Source organism: Monodon monoceros, unplaced genomic scaffold (genome assembly GCF_005190385.1).
Source record: "Monodon monoceros isolate NGI ecotype Baffin Bay Population unplaced genomic scaffold, NGI_Narwhal_1 Super_Scaffold_16, whole genome shotgun sequence".
Taxonomy (NCBI): Eukaryota; Metazoa; Chordata; class Mammalia; order Artiodactyla; family Monodontidae; genus Monodon; species Monodon monoceros.
In genome coordinates, this window is record NW_021703772.1 from 8,210,708 (window position 1) to 8,228,645 (window position 17,938).

Here is a 17,938-nt window from a genome sequence, read left to right on the forward strand (position 1 = left end):
CCTTCACTGCCCTTCTCCACTCACTCACCCAGCCAACAGTCAGGGACACACTTCTTTGCTAGCCGCTCTGAGAAAAACAAAAAGAATTATAGTCCAGTCGTTCTTAGAAGCTTGCCATCTCTCCAGGTACATGTGCTCAGGCAAAATTTCTCATTTTATCATGAAACAAGCAAGACGAAGCGTGTGCCTCAGGCACAATACTGATCAAGGGGTTCCAAGCGTGGGTGGGATTTGAACTGATGGGGAGGATCGCTGAATGCTATGGTGGGAGGAGAAGGGAAGTGGTACAGGCCAGGGAAGAAGTCAGGCAAAAGGAGAGGGAGGACATGGGAGCTGCAGGGACCAGGGCCCTAGGTAGGTTAAGGTCAGCCCTTGTAGGGTGGGTGCTGGTCCAAATGCCTAAAAATCTGGAGGGTTTGTGGATAAATTAAAGGCCACAAAATGTTATTGGAAGGAGAAGCGTACAGATCAGGCCTGGCACAGTGTACAGCCACTGGTTCTCAAACATCTATGGCACCTGCCCACACCCAGAGATTCTGACTCAGTATGTGTGGGTCCCAGAAATCTGCCTATGGAAGCACCCCAGGTGATTCTGCTACAGGTGTTCTGTGGACCGTATTTTGAAATACTGGTAGAGGCATTTAGTGAATATTAGAGACATACCTGTGTACACTGGTGGCCATAAGATAAACTGAGATCTCCAAGCATGCTTAAGGAACAAAGGGTAGTCCCAGTTCTGCCCTGTGCCAGTGAGGGGAAGTTTTCAGTTGCTCAGGGCAATCAAGAGGAACTTTAGAGTCTTCATAGGAGAGGACAGAAGAATCCCAGGCAGCATGACCTTTGAGAAAGACTTGGGAGAACTTAGAGGATCTGTCAAACATAGATTTCTATTTAGAGAGTTTTGGTTAAGGTTTCCTGTGTGATGTGAATAAACAGTCTCGTCCATCTTCCCATCTGTGTTACTGGCCAGTGTGCTGAGTGACTTCTGTGATGGAGCACATGGGGAAGCACTGAGTCTGGCCCTGGTTGGACATGAGGGGGTGGAGGAATCACAGTCTACCGAAGAGGATCTAGCCACATTCAGGCCACACTTACAGGCCTGTTATGTGTATCAGTAAGATGTCGTGTGAGGCACAGCCCTGCCTTCCCTGATCTTTGTCCCTAGTTGAGCAATTATAAGTGCCTGCCATAAGAGAAGGACAAGGTGGGCATTTAAAGGAAGAAGAGATTACATGCAGTTCAGAAAAATCAGGAAAGCCCTCCCTTCTCTGGATCCTTCAACTCTCAGCCTACAAAATACGTTCAAGTTGCCCTAAAAAAAAAATAAGCTTTTATAAATAAGGCTTTCCTTCAATCCCACATGGCCTTCAGCTCCCGCTCCCTCCTTTTCTTTCTCTACAGATTCAAACCTCTCGGAATTGTCTCCACTCACTCTCTGCACCCCCTACCTCTCATTGACTCCTCAAGCCACGGCTTTCTGGCTCTGGCCTGTGGCTTCCTCTCCTTCGAGGCATCAGTGAACTCCACTGAGCCACTGCCCCCATCCAGTCCTTCTTGCTTTATCTGCTGGGACTCTGGGAGCCCCTTTGCTGAGTGTCTGCTCCTTGCCCCTTTGCAGGCTCTTCATTTTCCACCAGCTGCCTTGTCCCTAAAATGTTTGTTGGTGGATTTGGGATTTTTTTTTTTTTAGCTATTATATATTGAGAAAATGCTTGTACAAATTCTTCTTTTTTTTTTTGGCTGCACCTCGCAGCATGCAGGATCTTAGTTCCCCAACCAGGGATCAAAGCCATGCCCCCTACAGTGGTAGCTCGGAGTCCCAACCACTGGACCACCAGGGAATTCCCACTTGTGCAAATTCCTTAAACATTATACATTCACTGCATGCATATTTATTGAACAATTTTTATGTTCCAGACACTTGTTGGACAAGATGAGTGAAGTCCCTACCATTAGATTCTAATGAGAGGAGACAGAAAGCAGATAATTTCAGATAGTAGTCAGTGCTCTGAAGAAAACAGGACAGTGCAAGGGCAGCATGTCTGAAATGAGGAGGTGAAGAAACGGAAAGAAGTCAGCATTCAGCTTTTGACCCCAAAACAGGATTGACGAGTCCCCAGCAAGTCAACAGTCTGGAAAGCCAGGATTTACTCAAAGGAAAAGATTTTTTAAATCCCTTAACCTATCATCAACAAAGTAAGAACCAAATGTGCCACACTTGATACTACAAAGGACTCAGGGTATGACAGGGAAGGCCCTGCCTTGTGGGAGGAGTGGCAGCCTCCCCTTCCACCCTGCGAAGGATGAAGAGGAGGAAGCAGGGCAAAGAGGCCCAGTGCTGATGTCCTCGCTTTCCTCCACCCCTCAGGCCTGGGTGGAAAGGCTGGATAGAAACATCTGCCCAGGTGTGGGGGAAAGATGAGAACTTCCTAGAGGTTAGTGGGGAGGGTCGGCTGCCCAGCAATCCAGTAGACGGAGGCCTATTCACTTAACTTCATAACCATCTCCCCTATAATGTCCTCCATCCCTACCACCCCGGCCGCAGTTCCTATATCCATCTGGGGCCAGTCTAGCTGATGGCATGGCCTCCCCTTGTGATTTATCCTTCACATCACAACCAGAGAGCCCCAGGATGTGCATCTGCTCACCAATTCCTGGGTATTGTCGAGTTTATTTTTAGAATTTCTTGCTAGTGACCTGGTAATTGTTTTGCAGCATTCAAAATGCACTGTTAAAATGGTCCTCAAAGTGAAAACATTAAATGGCTTAGCAGTTCTTTTTGGTGCTTTTATTTGGTCTGAAACTGAGCAGCTTCAACTATAGCTTTGAATAAACTGAGGGATGCAATGCAGTGGACTGAGAAGCAGAAATCTGGTAAATATACTTGGTTCCCAAACCATATACACCGAGGCACCCCGGGCCCTGCAGCAAGTTCACAGGGCTGCCGTAGGATCGTTTAGTTTTTTAAGGACATGCAGTGATACGGGACATCTGTCATACACTGCTCAAAATCAACGTGAACAGGAAATGAGGGGAGTGGTGTCCAATCTGATTCCAGGTTTGAGAAGCTGTGCAGTGCCCAACAGGCACACACACTCCATTAGTAAGTCACTGTGATGATCAATGAAATAAAAATATTTTTTTCTCTCCATCTATGTGGCTTTTCTTTTTCCAAAATAATACAACAGCTACTAAGTTAGGACATAAATACTTAATAAGTTGTTTGGACCTAACTACTTAAGTAGAATTGTTAGCTATTTGTTTTGACCTAGTTGCACCGTGAAAAAAATTGCTGAGACACAAAGATTACTGTAAACACAGAGCGTTCGGGGATCTCTGATAAAGCCCTTAGTTTAAAATTATGCCTTTCAGAGGATTAGAAACACACATGCAGGGACTTCTCTGATTTCCCAGTGGTTTTCTGTGCTCCCAACCTCGGGGGCCTGGGTTCAATCCCTGGTCAGGGAACTAGATCCCGCATGTGGCAATGAAGATCACACATGCCGCAACTAAGACCCAGCACATCCAAATGAATTAAATAAATAAAATTTTTTTTAAAAAAAGAAAAGAAACCACACGCACACAAACATCACTGGCAGCAGTAGCATCAAATGCATATTGACCACCCAGCTCTGAACTCTGAGACAGCCTTTGGTTCCATGGAATGCTTTTTTTTTTTTTTTTTTTTTTTTTATTTTGGCTACTTGGTGTGGCATGCGGGATCTTAGTTCCCAACCAGGGATTGAACCCAGGCCCCCTGCATTGGGAGCGCAGAGTCTTAACCACTGGACCACCAGGGAAGTCCCCCATGGAATGTTTTTATTTGTTTTTAATTAATTTATTTTATTTTATTTATTTTTGGCTGTGTCAGGTCTTCGTTGCTGCACACAGGCTTTCTCTAGTTGCGGCGAGCAGAGGCTACTCTTCGTTGTGATGCGCGTGCTTCTCATTGTGGTGGTTTCTCTTGTTGTGGAGCTCGGGCTCTAGGCACACAGGCTTCAGTTGTTGTGGTGCGTGGGCTTAGTTGCTCCACGGCATGTGGGATCTTCCTGGACCGGAGATCAAACCCGTGTCCCCTTCATTGGCAGGCAGATTCTTAACCACTGCGCCACCAGGGAAGTCCCCCACCATGGAAGTTCCCCACCATGGAATGCTTTTAAATTGTTGCACTTAGGGGGGCTTCCCTGGTGGCGCAGTGGTTGGGAGTCCTCCTGCCGATGCAGGGGACACGGGTTCGTGCCCCGGTCTGGGAAGATCCCACATGCCGCGGAGCGGCTGGGCCCGTGAGCCATGGCCGCTGAGCCTGTGCGTCCGGAGCCTGTGCTCCGAAACGGGAGAGGCAAAAAAAGTGAGAGGCCCGCAAATCAAAAAAAAAAAAAAAAAAAAAAAAATTGTTGCACTTATTGAAGGAAATGTATTCAAAGTTAAAAAAAAAAAAAAAAAGGCATTTACTCAAATTTCTTAGAATGACTTCATAAGTGACTTGGTTTATTCAAATCATCCCCCAAATAACTCCTCTCAATTACAAGAGGATAAGCAAGATTATTGTCACTTGAATGTTTCATATATATTATAATGATTACTTTTGTGTTGGGCTAAAGTGTGTATTTTGAGCTATACAGTACGCTCTCTGAATGGTGCACAGGACACCCCTGTATAATCAAGCCGTACATGATTGGTCTACCTATTTACAGAACTGGAATTTCATTTCACTGTTTTGTGTTATTACAGAAGCTGATAATAGTCATTGGTTTTCTTTCATGGTACATTGTTGGTCATACGTATTGGTTACTTGGGGCCCAACCCTTGGCCAGAATTGTAATCCACATTATCTCTTCTGGCAGATTGTCTACTGATTATTACTCTTTTAATTGGCTTGTATTCAGCAACGATCTATAATGCATCTGGTAGAATTAGGCTAAGGTTTTTCTTGGAGGGTTCACATTTACTTAAAAGTAGACGTTTTATGATATTGAAATGATTTTATGACCATAGTGATCCTCAAGCGTTTCCAGGCTCAAATGATATCATTATGGCACAGAATTCTGGGAGCTCAGTTGTGGATTTGGCGGCGTTTTGAAGGAGGCACACAGTCATTTGCAGAGGAAAACCTTGCCTCTGTCCACAAACACCTCCTCTGCCTCCCAGGCAGTCAAGTAGCCACTGGGAGTGCCCACTGAAAAATGTCATTGCATAACAAGAGACTACCATTCAAAAGTCAAGGGACTTCCCTGGTGGCGCAGTGGTTTAGAATCCTCCTGCCAACGCAGGGGACATGGATTCGATCCCTGGTCCAGGAAGATCCCACATGCCGCAGAGCAACTAAGCCCGTGCGCCACAACTACTGAGTCTGCGCTCTAGAGCCCACGAGCCACAACTGCTAAAGCCCACGTGCCACAACTACTGAAGCCCGCTCACTCTAAGGCCCGTGCTCTGCAACAAGAGAAGCCACTGCACGGGCTCCCCTGGTGGCGCAGTGGTTGAGAGTCCGCCTGCCGATGGAGGGGACACGGGTTCGTGCCCTGGTCCGGGAAGATCCCACATGCCGCGGAGCGGCTGGGCCCGTGAGCCATGGCCGCTGAACCTGCGCGTCCAGAGCCTGTGCTCCACAACGGACGAGGCCACAACAGTGAGAGACCTGCGTACCGCAAAGAAAAAAAAAAAAAAAATGGATTCAGACCACACTGTCTCCAAGGAAAGGAATGAGCTCCTGGGGAGACATGCTCACCGCGAGGCTGACTAGTAGAGCAGCTCACCAGGGACAATGTTGACAGAGGGGTCAGAATTGTAGAAACCACTGTCACTTCCTCCTGCGACTGGAACCCACCCTTCCTCAGCCCCTTCAAGGCTAGTTGACTGCCCAGCATCGCTATCCAGCAGGTCACGGCCCCGGGCTCCAGTGGAAACCACAAGAGTCAGACTTGGGACATTGGAGGGAAACTGGCAAAAAGGACCCAGAGAATAACTATGTGAGAAGGGGTAGAAGTTTTCCTAGGATACAGAATGGCATTGAAGCTGAATTTCTATGTCAGAAAAGTACGTACATATTTTGTGAATCTTGATATATAGGGTCAAATGCTTTCTAGAAAGGTTTGTATCAGTTTCCACCCTTTGCTGTCCCTCAACCTACTGATACCAGTCACCTCCTGGGCTGTGTTGACAAAGGGCACTGCCATGAGCACAGGGCCTCCAACCACCTGACCACCTGCAGCCAAGGGAGCCTGCGTGAGGCTCATGCAGGCCTCTAAGAGCCAGGCTGTGGAACCGCTTCCCAAGAATCCTTTCCCAAAGTCTGCTTAGTTCAGCAAATATTCCCTGAGCCCTGGTGATGGTCCTTGTGCAAGATCAGCTTTTTCTAGACATGACTGTCCTTCAATATGTTAATAGGCTTTCTGTGAAAAAATTCCAGGTCAAAAAAACTTGGGATGAGCTGCATGCTAAACCTTATTCTTGGCAACTCCTTGGTATATTAAAAACCCAGTGAGTTCCGTGGAAAGAAGACACTTTTTAACAGTTTAGCCCAGCACTTTTCCAAACAGGGGATCTCACCTCTCAGGCACAACTTGGGGCAGAGAGACAGTTGGGAGGCACCAGGCTGCATAAAGATGACGGGTCTCACCTCTTATCCAGGAGCCTCCCAGAGCAATTGAGTTAGTTCAGTGAGACTGTTTGCCTATGAGGCACAGCTGGGAACACTGGAAGTTCAATGAGTCCCTGGGAGATCAGAGGACCAGAGAGTACTGGGGTTACAGATGAGGGAAGGGGGCGCTCCAGGCTGGTGATGCAAGAGGGGCCGCTCAGATGACCCTGGGCCCTCCCTTCCCCCCTGGCTGGGAATGAGTGGAGCAGTACTCTGCAGTCCTGCTGAGAGATGGACAGCTAGCATCACAGCCTCTTCTGAGGCTGATTCACCTCCCTCTGTTCCCTCTCAACCTGGAAACCACACCAGAGAAGCGATCCCCCACACATATGTGCTCCTCCCTCTTCAAGCTGTCTTTGTTCATGGAGGCCTGTTTGGCCATGGAGACTGGAACCTGGAGCCCTGTATTCTCCTGTTTCCTAGTATGACTCAGAGACCACAGAAAACCCACCCTGAACCAGCCCAAGCTGGGAAGAAATTTACTGACTTGTATAATTAAAAAGTCCAGAGATTGTTCTAGCTTCAGGCATTGCTGGACTCGGGCTCAAGCCATGTCGTCAGAACTTAGGGTTCCTCCTCCTCTTGGCTCAATTCTGCTCCTATGTGTGTGGGCTGCAGCCTCAGCTTCTCACTCAGCTGCCTAAGTTCAAGGCTCAGGCCCGAGTTTTTTCCCTTCCCAGCAACTCAATCAAAGATCTCAGGGCTCACTCTGATTGGATCAACTTGGGTCGTGTGCCAGCTCTGAGCCAATCAGTAGGCATTGGGGGGTGGGAAGGCTTCAGGTACTGATTGGCCAGGACTGAGTCACATCCTGCCTGTGGGGCATGATTATGATTGGGGGAGAGGAACTTCTCCAGAAGGCAAACTGGACAGTTTCAGGAAATTATTGCCAAGAGAAGGGTGAAGGCTGCTGGTGGCAAAAACAACAGATGTCCCGAGTACCTTCTGGAATTCTCACCAGCATCTGCTTCCTGCAAGGGATCTGCTCCCTGCCAAGAGCCTCACAGCTGGGCCCCAGCATGGGTGCCTGTGAAATGAGCTTGTCTCAAATGACCACCTGGCACTTCTTGTTGCCATGGGCAGCAGGCTTGATGGAGAGCTCATGAGGGCATACACCCTTCCAAGCTGGGTTCTTGGCTAGGCCCAGGACTTCATGGAATCCACACCAGCCACTGGCTGCTAGGCCCTCTCCATAAATAATGCACACATCATTCACCCAGTATATAAGGTCAATGTCCCAGGCAGCCTTAGAATGTTTCAGCCGCATTTCGTAATTTGAGCTTTCGTCATCTCTCTGAGCTCAGATCAGACCCAGGCTGAGGTCTCTGGAGAGGAGGTACCTGAGGACAGCCCTGCCCTTGCCTTCAAAGGCTTGAGGTTGGGAGGGACAAGCAGCCACAATGCAGAACTGGACTGCCTCAAGTAAAGCTGTTACCGGGCTTTTCATCCTCCTGAAGCAGCTTCCACCAGGAGGGAACCACAGGGTGGCCAGGGGCCTGAGGCAGGGCAGGGCTGGCCTGCATCCAGGACACAGGAAGCCACAGCGGAGGCTGGACATCAGGGCCCTGGTAGGACTGGACCTAGGAGGGCTTTGGGCCCCTGGGTCAGCAGTGGAGCTGTGGAGAGGTGACCCCAGATGCTGACACTCAGGTCTGGGGCAGACTGGCAGGCAGCTCAGAGTTCCAGGGAGTGCAGCTGGGAAGCCCCGACCCCCACCCCCAATTCCAAGCAGCTGAAGGCCCTAAGGCTGCACTCAGGGCAGCAGCCACTGTGAGCCGTCCTACCATAGGGCCCAGAGACAGCCAAGAGCTGGGCCTGCCCAAGGCGGGTGTTCTGCACACGAAGCCTTTGAACAGAACTAAACAAGAGGGAGCCCAGGGGTCCAGAACCCAGGGAAGGTCCATGGCTCCACAGGAGCCAACCCTGGCCTCAGCTCTGGCTCTGTCTGGGGAGGCCTGGGGTCTCCCCTCCAGGAAAAGAAGGACCAGGCCCCTGAGATGGGCCATCAGCTGCCCAGAGGGAAGGCTTCGGAAATGAGCACTGACTTTCATGTCTGACTGAGGTGCCAGCAACAGAGAGGGAGGAAGATCATGTTGCTGGGGGCTGGGAGTTGCTGTGGCTGCGTTTCCTAGGTCCAGGGGCCACTGAAGGGCTCTTTCCTGGACTGAGCAGAACGCAGGGGAGCCGCATGCAGTTCCCTATGCCCACCAGAGGGCGCCTGTTCCTCACAAATCTTCCAAGTTGGGCTCCTTGGGCACCCTGTCTTTGCCCTTGGCGGGGACGTTAGGAGTAGGATCAAGGTGACCCTGGGCCCTGAGGGTCCCAGGTAGTGATAAATTGTGTACTAAGCTCCGGACTAGAGAAAAGTGGGTTCTGCTGAAGGCAACAAGGGCTGTTCCAGACCAAACCTTTGGAGGTATGAGGCAGTGCAGATGGGAAAGGGGAGCCTTCCCGGGAGCTCAGCGCAGACGCGAGACCCTCAGAGAGGCAGCTCTGGGCCATGGCACATGCCTCATGCTATTATTCCCTTCCTGCAGAGGAGGAGATAGAGGCCCAACAGAGTTCAGTTACTTGCTCCATACGAACATGGCTGCATGTCTGTGTCTGGACAGGGCTAATTAAGCTTCTGTCCTCCTTTCTGGGGGGTTTGGGGGTTATAGTTCCGAACTGGGTTACACCTGATCCCAGCTCCATATGTCGTCTGTTATGTGGTCTTCCTAGACCCCTTCCCCTGCCTTGGAGACCACCTCTAGGCCCCCTCTAGGGCCTGGGGAACATCCTCAGGACGAGCCGCCCTGGGGAGCAGGAAAAGGAACATCTGGTCTTGCCTTGAGGGGCCAGCAGCCCAGCCTGGCAGGGCACGTGGGATGGGCACACAGGGTCAGAGGGTCCCTGGTACCAAAGCCTTGGTCCGGCCTTGACTCAGCAGTTAGGGGATAGCTCAAGGGGACACGGGCAGCCCGGGGCCTCCACACTGCATCCTCACTCCACACTCCACAGGCTCCAGCTCCCGTGAAGGGCGAGGTCCTCCCAGAACACGGGTGCCTGGCAGAAACCACAAGTGTGGGAGAGACGAGGTGTGGAATGCCATCCCACCACCAGGAGGTGTCCTGCTCTGGCTTTCCTGCTCCTCTCCGCATCTCTGGAGCCTAGAACAGTGCCTGGCACAGACAGAGCATTTGGTAAATAAGCGAGTGGAGGGATGAATGAACAAATGAATGGAATGGACAGAATACTTACCATGTGGAGGAAAACTTGGTAAGAAGTGGCCCCTGACCTCAGTGGCGGACAGCCAAAAAGCACACAAACAGGTAAATATACAAGCTCACATTGCTTGTATGAGAATTGCTGTGTGGCCAAGGGAGAACTGGGGACTAGGGAAGGCCTCTCTGGGGAAATAACGTTAGTACTGGGGCCTAACACGGAGCAAGTAGTGAGAAGTCTGGGAGCAGGCATTCCTGGGGCGGAAAGAGCAAGTGCAAAGGCCCTGAGGGAGGACCAAGCTTGCCATGGGCACAAGGAGGCTGATGTGGCTGGTGAGTAAGAGAGGCCGGGCACCGGGCAGAGGGAGAGGTGGCCCTGGTGTTGGAGCTGTCACTTACTGGGAGGGACTGTGCCCAGTTTGGTGGGCTCCCTGGTGTGACTAGGCTTGTCTCTCCAGGCTATGCCCTCGCCCTGGCCCACTGTGTTCACACCTCAGCCTTGGTTACTCTGGCCTGCCCAGGCCTCTCTCCCGCCCTCCAGACCTGTGCACACAACAGCCTTAAACACAGTGAGGCCACCACGTGGCACCAGACCTTCAGTTCCTGCCCCTTTCAGGTGTGCCAGAGGGCTCAGGCCTGAGCCTGGGATCCTTGGTGGGAACTGCGTCCAACGTCCAATTATGTCATCCCTGAGTCTAGACGCTTTACCCCACATGATGACCCGGTTCTCTCCCTCCCAGCACCTTCCCTTAATCCAGTCCCCTCCTCAACACTACCTCCGCAGATGTCACTTTAGTGCTTCCCAGGGAGTTTTCCTATTTAAAATCTCCATGCTTCCCCAAATCCTACCTCCGTACCTGGCTCAGATTGCCTGTCCCTGCCTCTCCCTTTTGCCCATGTGCCCTCTGTGGCCTCCTGAATCAGGGCTGCCCACACACTGCTCCTCCCCCACAAAAAACCACCCCCACACACATCTTTTTTTCATCCTCCTGACCCTTCCAGTCTCAGCGTCAATGCCACCTCCCCCGGGAAGCCCTCCCTGCTTTGTCAGTTCCTCTTGTCCTTGTGCTCAGAGCACCCGTATCAATAGCCCATCTTAAGGAGTTGTAAATGGATACCTGGTTATTAACATTTGCTCCCCCCCATTCACACACCCTCACCAACTTGTCTTGAAGACAGATGACTCCTTAATGCAAGTGGTGGGGGCCTGAGAGGGAGGGAGGGAGGGAGAAGGGTGTAGATGAAATACCCCACAATGTCTCCTTCCATCAGGAGGCGCTGGGGTCCCAAGGCTATGCAAGGAACGCCACGTGGCCAGTGTCAGAGGGCAGGGGTGAGAAGGGAGAGTGGGCAGCTTCTGGGTCCCTACCCCATCCTCTGCCCACAGTCAGCCCCCCTGCAGGACAGACTCGGGTACTCCAGGCTGAGGAAAGTGCATTCAGGAGGGACAAGAGGCAGCCAGTGTCATCCAGCCGGCAGAGGTGGGTCCTGCAGCCTCTCCACCTTAAAAGCAAAGCAAATTCCAGGCTCCCCCAACCCTGGGGTTTCAACCCTCCCTGACCCCCTAGAGAAGGCATACCACACACCATGGGTGCTTGCAGGGAGCTTCAGCCCATGAAGCTCATCTGTGGAGCCCAGAAGTTTCTTAGAGTGCCCTAACAGTCACCTCTCTCCCTAAGGGCCTGAGTTTGAGGTCACACTTCATTTGCTCTGACTCACTGCTTACCTACCAAAACAGCTCACCTACCATCCCTGTGTTTAAGGGGTAGGGTGCTGCCCCCTGCCCGCCCCCCCCCCCCAGACACCAAGGTATTTGTTTCTCCTGGAGGCCAGAGTTTGGAAAACGAGGGCAAGGCTGCATTATTGCCCTGGAACTATATCCTAAGGGACCAGAAGGTACCACATGTCACCACCAGGGGGATCCATTCTGTGGCCAGGAAAATCCAGTAAGGCCTTTGAGGTGAAGGGCCAGCTACCAGCTGCCCACACTGGGAGGTGGCATCTCTGGGATCTTTGGCCCTGGGCTCACACACACCCCATCCCACCCCCTGGTTCCACAGAGGGCAGCCCCACTCGTAGCCCGTTCCCCCAGAGTGCCTGGAGATGTATACACCTCCTGCCAGGGCAACCGGGTTAACCTGGCAGCACCCAATGACAGGGTCCTGAGAAGAGGCTCCCAGTACAAATCAGTAGGAAGGGACTAACCTGGTAAGTGGCTCCCCTTCCAGCCCAAAGCCCCAGCGCTGCCACCACATCCCACCAGCCAACTGCAGCTCAGTCTTAGACTAGCATGGCCACCCACCAGACCCTGCTGCCCAAGGGGCACATCTCCCCGCCCCCCCGACTGGTGTCTTCAAATCCACTGTCCCCAGGAAGGACAGCTGGGCCAGAGCTCAAGATCCTCCCCTCTTCTCCTTGCCCCTGAAACCAAAAGAAGAAAAACAGAAACCAGAAGAAACCAAAACAGAAAAACCAGGCTTGAGACAGCTTTGTTAGAACAACTCAGCAAAATAAAATTCCGGTTTATTGTTGGACAACATTGTTTCACACATACATCAAACAGGCCAAAAAAAATAAACAGCAACTTCATAGACAAAAAAAGGAAAAAAAAGAAACCTTTTATCTTTGGCCTTTTTAACCATCTCATACAAACCAACTACTTATAGTACAGCTAAGTACATACACAAAAAAAGTTACTGGAATGCTCGGAATAAGATTGTTTTTTTGTTGTTGTTTTTGCTTTTTTTACAAGGTTTTTTTTCTCCTTTGAGATTATAATGAACATGGTCACACCACAAGTAAAGTCAGAAGTAGGACAGAGAACGCTCCGAAGGCTGGTTTGGTCATCCGAGATCATTAAAAATGGCTGACCCCCTAACAATATGTACAAAAATATAAAATGTAAATAAAAAATACAAACAAATTTTCCTTTTTAAAGTACTTTAAGAAAAAAAGCAGGGCCTTGGAAGTTTTGGTTCTTTTTCCCTCCCCTGTTGCAAATTTGCGTTGTGGTTTTGGTTGGGTGGTGGAGAGCGTGTGTCATCTGCGGTGGCACTGCCCGCAGTGGGCGGGCGGGCAGGCGGGACTCTCTACTCGAAGGTGACCACGTTTAGATTCTGAGACGGGAAGTGGAGGGTGAATAGGTCACGGTGGCCTTTTAAGTTTAACTTTTCCTTTTTTGCTGTCTAGTCATCCTCGTCGGTCTTCTGCTTCTTGGTGTCAACATCGTCATCCTGGGAAGGGAAAGATGGTCAAGGTCCCTTTTCAACCCACCGGGCCCACCCACCAACTGCCTCAGCTCCTGCTGGCAGAGCCAAGACAGGCACAAGCAGCCCCAGAGGCCTCCGGGAGGCTGGGCCCATGTTGCTTCCTGTTCCTGCTCAAGGTGAGAAGGGAAACCACTCAGGACCACCCCCCACACCAACTACAACTACTCAAGTCCCATCAGCCCCTCCAGTTTTAGTGCCTCACATCCCAGCCCTCTCACCGCGTCAAGCCAGACCAGACCCACCTCATCGTCTTCAGCTGCCCGTTTGCCTGTAGCGGCCTCAGCCTCCTCATCTTCATCTCCATCCTCTTCCTCACCTGGAGAGAATAAAGCCCAGGTAAAGCACTCTGCCTTCCTTAGCCAACCAGGGAGGGTCTTGGTGCTCTCCCACGCAGTGGCAGCCAGAAACGGGGAGGGGGACAGCAAAACTACAGCTCCTTGGGCAATCTCCCAGTAACAGTCTTGGCAGGATGGAGTGCCCCTGATCCGTCTCTGCTGCCTGACAAACTGGGCCGTCAGGGTACCCACACTGCCCATCGCAGACATCTTGTCTCCAGAGAAATGAAGGCGCAAGCAAAAGCCAGAGAAGCCGACCAACCGATCAGTGTGTGGACGGCACTCTCCAGTGGGAGAGTGACCGTGGTGTTTGGGGCACAGCTCCACACCACTAACCTAAAGCAAGGGAAAAGATGCCAGGCTCTGCAGGTGCAAGCCCCGTCGTAGGTGGTCCATTTGATCTGCCCCCCTGCGGGGAGCCCCCACCCCTCCCCATTTGCTAGAGGACAGAAAAACATACCCCCCAAAAAAGAGACGAAGCTACTCACCATCACCTTCCTCCTCCTCCTCCTCTTCCTCCCCACCTTCCTCCTCTTCTTCATCTACCTCATTGTCGGCCTCCTGCTCCCCATTTTCCTCGTTCTCCTCGACAGAAAACAGACCAGCTTACAGATGAGGACAGAACATCACTCTGCCCCATCCCTTCTTCCAGACCCTGCCCAATGCTTCTACAGACCAGAGCACCTAAGACACGCCCCCTGAAGCTCCACCAAGAGATCCTGACACGTAGCGGTCCAAGGCCTCAGCCCCCTCCCCCCACCCCGGATTAAGCCCAAAGTCTAAGTAAGAAATCTTAGCCAGGAGCTGCTACGGGGTCATGTCCAAGGTAGACACTCACAGCATTTCCGTTAGCAGGTGCCTCTCTCCCATTCTCCGCCTCCTCCACAACTTCCTTCTTCTCTTTTAAGTCCTTCAAAACGGAAAAGGAAGCCAGTCAGTCTTTTGGGCAACCCAGGGCTGCCAAAGGAGCCCAGGCCTTCAAGTACGAGGGATGCGGTGCTGATCTGGATGGCCAAAGCTAAAACCTGAATGTTACAGGTGGACGGATCACAGGATACCGAGTGTCTACGGTCAGGATTTCGTCCTACTTCTCAACCCTTAAAAACAAACACACTTTAAAAAAAGGGCCCACCACGGCTGTTCCCCCTGCGGCTTTACTCATGCTTCTTAGGAAAGGAGCCATGTGGCACCACAGCCCGAAACCTGTCTGGCCGGGCGGACGAGCCTGGGAACACTTCACTCACACACTCCTCACGTACTTGTTTCCAACCAGAGGGAGCTCCGCCTCTCACAAATCCTTCTTGGAAGACACAAGGTATGTGCCGTAAATAAATAAGGCAATGGGGGGGAGGACTCCCGTGGGTGGACTAGCCTGGGAAGGGGATGGGAGGGAGCTAACCGGCAAAACCGGGACAGCAGCCTCACCAGCCAGAAGCCCCGCAGCCGAGCTCGAGCTCCAAGCCCTCGGCAGCGCAGGACCTGGCAAGCGCACGGGTTTGTTTTTTTTTTTTATCTGAAGGAACCGGAATCCCACCAATCCCTCCATACCCAACAGCTGTCCCAGGAGGTGGCAGACCGATGCCTGGAAATGGGCGCGGTCTCAGGGGACGCTCTCCTGGGCCCGAGAGAGGCCTTTTGGCACTCAGAGGCGCGCCGCCCGCAGCGCCCTATTTCCGTCCCTGCCTCTCTCGCCCGTCCGCGGGTCAGCTCTGTGTCCGTCGGACCGCGCCTCGCAAGGCGGCCACGGCCCGAGTTCCAAAGGGCAGCGCCGCCACGGACACTCCGAAACCCCTTAGCTTTTTCAGTGCGGCAGACTCCGCCGCCATCACAAACAAACGTCGAACGGCGCGGGAGCGGAAGGCGCTCAGCCGCCGTCCTGCGAACAGCCCCCGGGCACCTGCCGGCCCCGTCCTCCAGCTTCTCCCCGTGCAGTCCACAGCGGACCCCGGCGCCGCCCGCTCCCGCCCCCTGGTGGCCGGAGCCCCGGGGAGCTGTGGGGGCGGGGAGGTCGCGGCGCGCAGGCGCGCACCCCCGCCCGGCGGGCTTTGCGCGCGGGCCTCTGCACGCACCGCGCGCGCGGAGCACGTGGCCTGGAGCCGCCGAGTGCGCCCCTGACCCCGGAGACCCGGAGCCCGCGGGAGGCACTGGCACCGCCGAGCGCGCGCCAGTTGCTCTCCTGTCTTTCCCGGCCTCTGGACGCCCCCGCCGCCTCCCCGCGCAGGCCTAGATGCGCGGTATCTAAGTCTCTGCATTTGGCGGGCAAAGTCCCGCGGGAGGCTGCCCCGAAGTCCGCGGGGCCTTTTCAGTCCCACAGCCCGAGGCCGTCGGAGACGCACTCCACAGGGCTGTATTGCTCTTAAGGGGAAATCACCTTAGAGGAAAGCGAAAGCCCGCGTTGGGTAGGGCTGACCCTCCCCTCCGAACTATTTCCCCGGCTGGGCCCAGTGAGGGCCGGAGGGAGCCCCTGCGGAGATCCGGGTCTCAATCTCCGCTCCTTCGGGGGAGTCGCTCCTGGGAAAGAACCAGAGGTGACGCCAGGGGTACAGGGGTTAAGGAGACGCCAAGGTGACTCGCGCCCGTCCCTGCAGGGGCACGACAGAGGCGCGGACAAGGGCCGAAGGATAAAAAAGCGATCCCTCCTGAAAGTACCGTGGTCCCGCTGAGGGCGGAGACACTCCCCGGGGCAGGCAGCGGGACCGATGCGGCGCGCAGGAGCGGAGCTGCGCCAAACGCGCAGGGCCTCAAAACCGAGGGCAGTGAACCCGCAGCACCGGGCCCCAACAGCCTCTGGTGCCCGGTTCGACTCCGCAACAAGCCAGTCGTGGCCGCAGCTTTTGTTCGCCCGCGTAGTCTCCGGAGCAGCCGCAAATACGGTGCCCCCGGGCAGCCGCGGGGGGCGCCCATCATCGCCCCGGCGCGCCGCTCCTTCACTTTCCGTTTCCTCCCCTCCGGCGCGTGGGCTCGCCTCCTCCTCAGTCAAGCCCGGTATTGCCGGAGAATTACTGAAGCTGGGCGGCTGCTCCCGGCACACTGCCCCCAACCCCGGACGCCCACCCCCACCTCCCCGAGGGCACCCAGGGCTGAGAACACCTTCACACCTCCGCGGAGACAACCGACGTCGCGGCCCGCCGGCCCGCCGCCCCACTCCGCCTTATCAGAGCTTAGTCCAGATAAGCCTCCTCGGACCCACTACAAGGCGCGAAACGCGGCGGGTCCGGCGCCGAACAAAGAGCAGCGCCGCCGGCGGGCGCTCGCCGCGGAGCCGCCACTTCCCGCAGCCGGTCTGCGCCCGCACACGCGCCCCCCCCCAGCACTTCCGATTCCAAACGCGCCAGAGTTTCAAAGTTATTTCCGTGCGCCCCGCGGGCCGACGACCCCCAGCCCGGCCCCTATCCTCCCGCCGCCACTCAGACGAGTCACAAACAAGTTTCGAGAGCCATGGAGCAGCCTCCCCTCGAGCCTCTCAGCCTCCGCGCCAGCCCCTCCGGGTCCCTGAGGGCCCCCGGCCCACTCCCCGACGGGCATCACGTTTGCCCGCGGTGCTTCCCGCCCCCTCCCCCGCAAGCACAAAGAATGGGCTGCCTGGGGGGCCTAGGCTGGGAGCGGGCGGGCTCCTCGCAGAAGGAAGCAATAGCGGGCTCGGGGTACCCAGGTGCCGCGCGCCAAACACCGCTCCGGTGGTGGCGGCGCGCGAACCCCAAAGGGGCGGGCGGCGTCTAACCTCACCTTGGTGGTGATTTCGGAGCTGGTGTCCACGGCCGCGTCTGACATGATGGGGCACGCCGGTGATCCGATGCACGGATTGAAAAGAAAGCGGGAATTCGACGACTCTGGCGGTAAAGCTGCCGGAGTCCGCGGCGGCGGAGGAGGCGCGCGGCGGAGGTGGCTGCGGCGAGCGCGGAGCCGGACGCAGGAACAATGCAAAGATGGCTTTTCAGAGCAGCCAGTGGAGAACTCACGCGGCGCCAGAACCTTTAATATAGATTAGTGGGCGGCGCTCGGCCTCCCTTGCCCGAATGCTATTGGCTTGCAGCAGGGAGCGGGCGCTCACTCATTGGCTCGATTCCGAACAATGGGCAAGCATGCTTAAAGCGGCAGTGCCTTCGTGCGTCCCGCGCTGCGCAGTCGCCGACCGTACTGTCATTCAAGGCCTGAGTTTGCTGGGTCTCATCGGCACCAATGCCGTGGGGGAGGGGCGCGCGCTCGCGCTCGGGGCACGCGCTCCCGCCGCTGTTTTGCTTGGGGCTGCTGACGCAGAAAGCCAAAGCGCGGCAAAGCTGCGCGCCCAGCCCCCGGTCCTCACCCCTCCCCACGCTTGCTCGGAAGAAGGGGGGGAGGAAAGAGGAGGAGGCTGCCGGCCCACACGACGGCTGCCAGCGAGGGGGAGGGGAAGGCCGGGTGCTGGGCTGTGCTTGCCCCGGGCGGTGCCCTGCACATTGCCCGTATGCCCACCCCCCGCGCCTTGGCACATCCCACCATGAGCTGTCCCAG

At 54.4% G+C, this 17,938-nt stretch overlaps 1 protein-coding gene across 2 annotated transcripts; it reads right to left on the reverse strand.

Annotated features, from left to right (window-relative positions):
- Positions 1–12,331: 12,331 nt before the first annotated feature.
- PTMA (prothymosin alpha) lies at positions 12,332–17,410 on the reverse strand. 2 transcript variants are annotated; one of them, XM_029225695.1, is made up of 5 exons: positions 17,174–17,410; positions 14,286–14,357; positions 13,936–14,032; positions 13,355–13,428; positions 12,332–13,076 (listed from the first exon to the last, which is right to left on the reverse strand). In XM_029225695.1, exons 1-5 carry the CDS (start codon positions 17,216–17,218, stop codon positions 13,029–13,031), a joined length of 336 nt encoding a protein of 111 aa, XP_029081528.1. In that variant the 5' UTR covers positions 17,219–17,410; the 3' UTR covers positions 12,332–13,028. The 2 variants fall into 2 exon arrangements, with proteins under 2 accessions (XP_029081528.1, XP_029081529.1); XM_029225696.1 differs by having other exon boundaries at positions 13,936–14,029; positions 17,174–17,409.
- Positions 17,411–17,938: the final 528 nt, after the last annotated feature.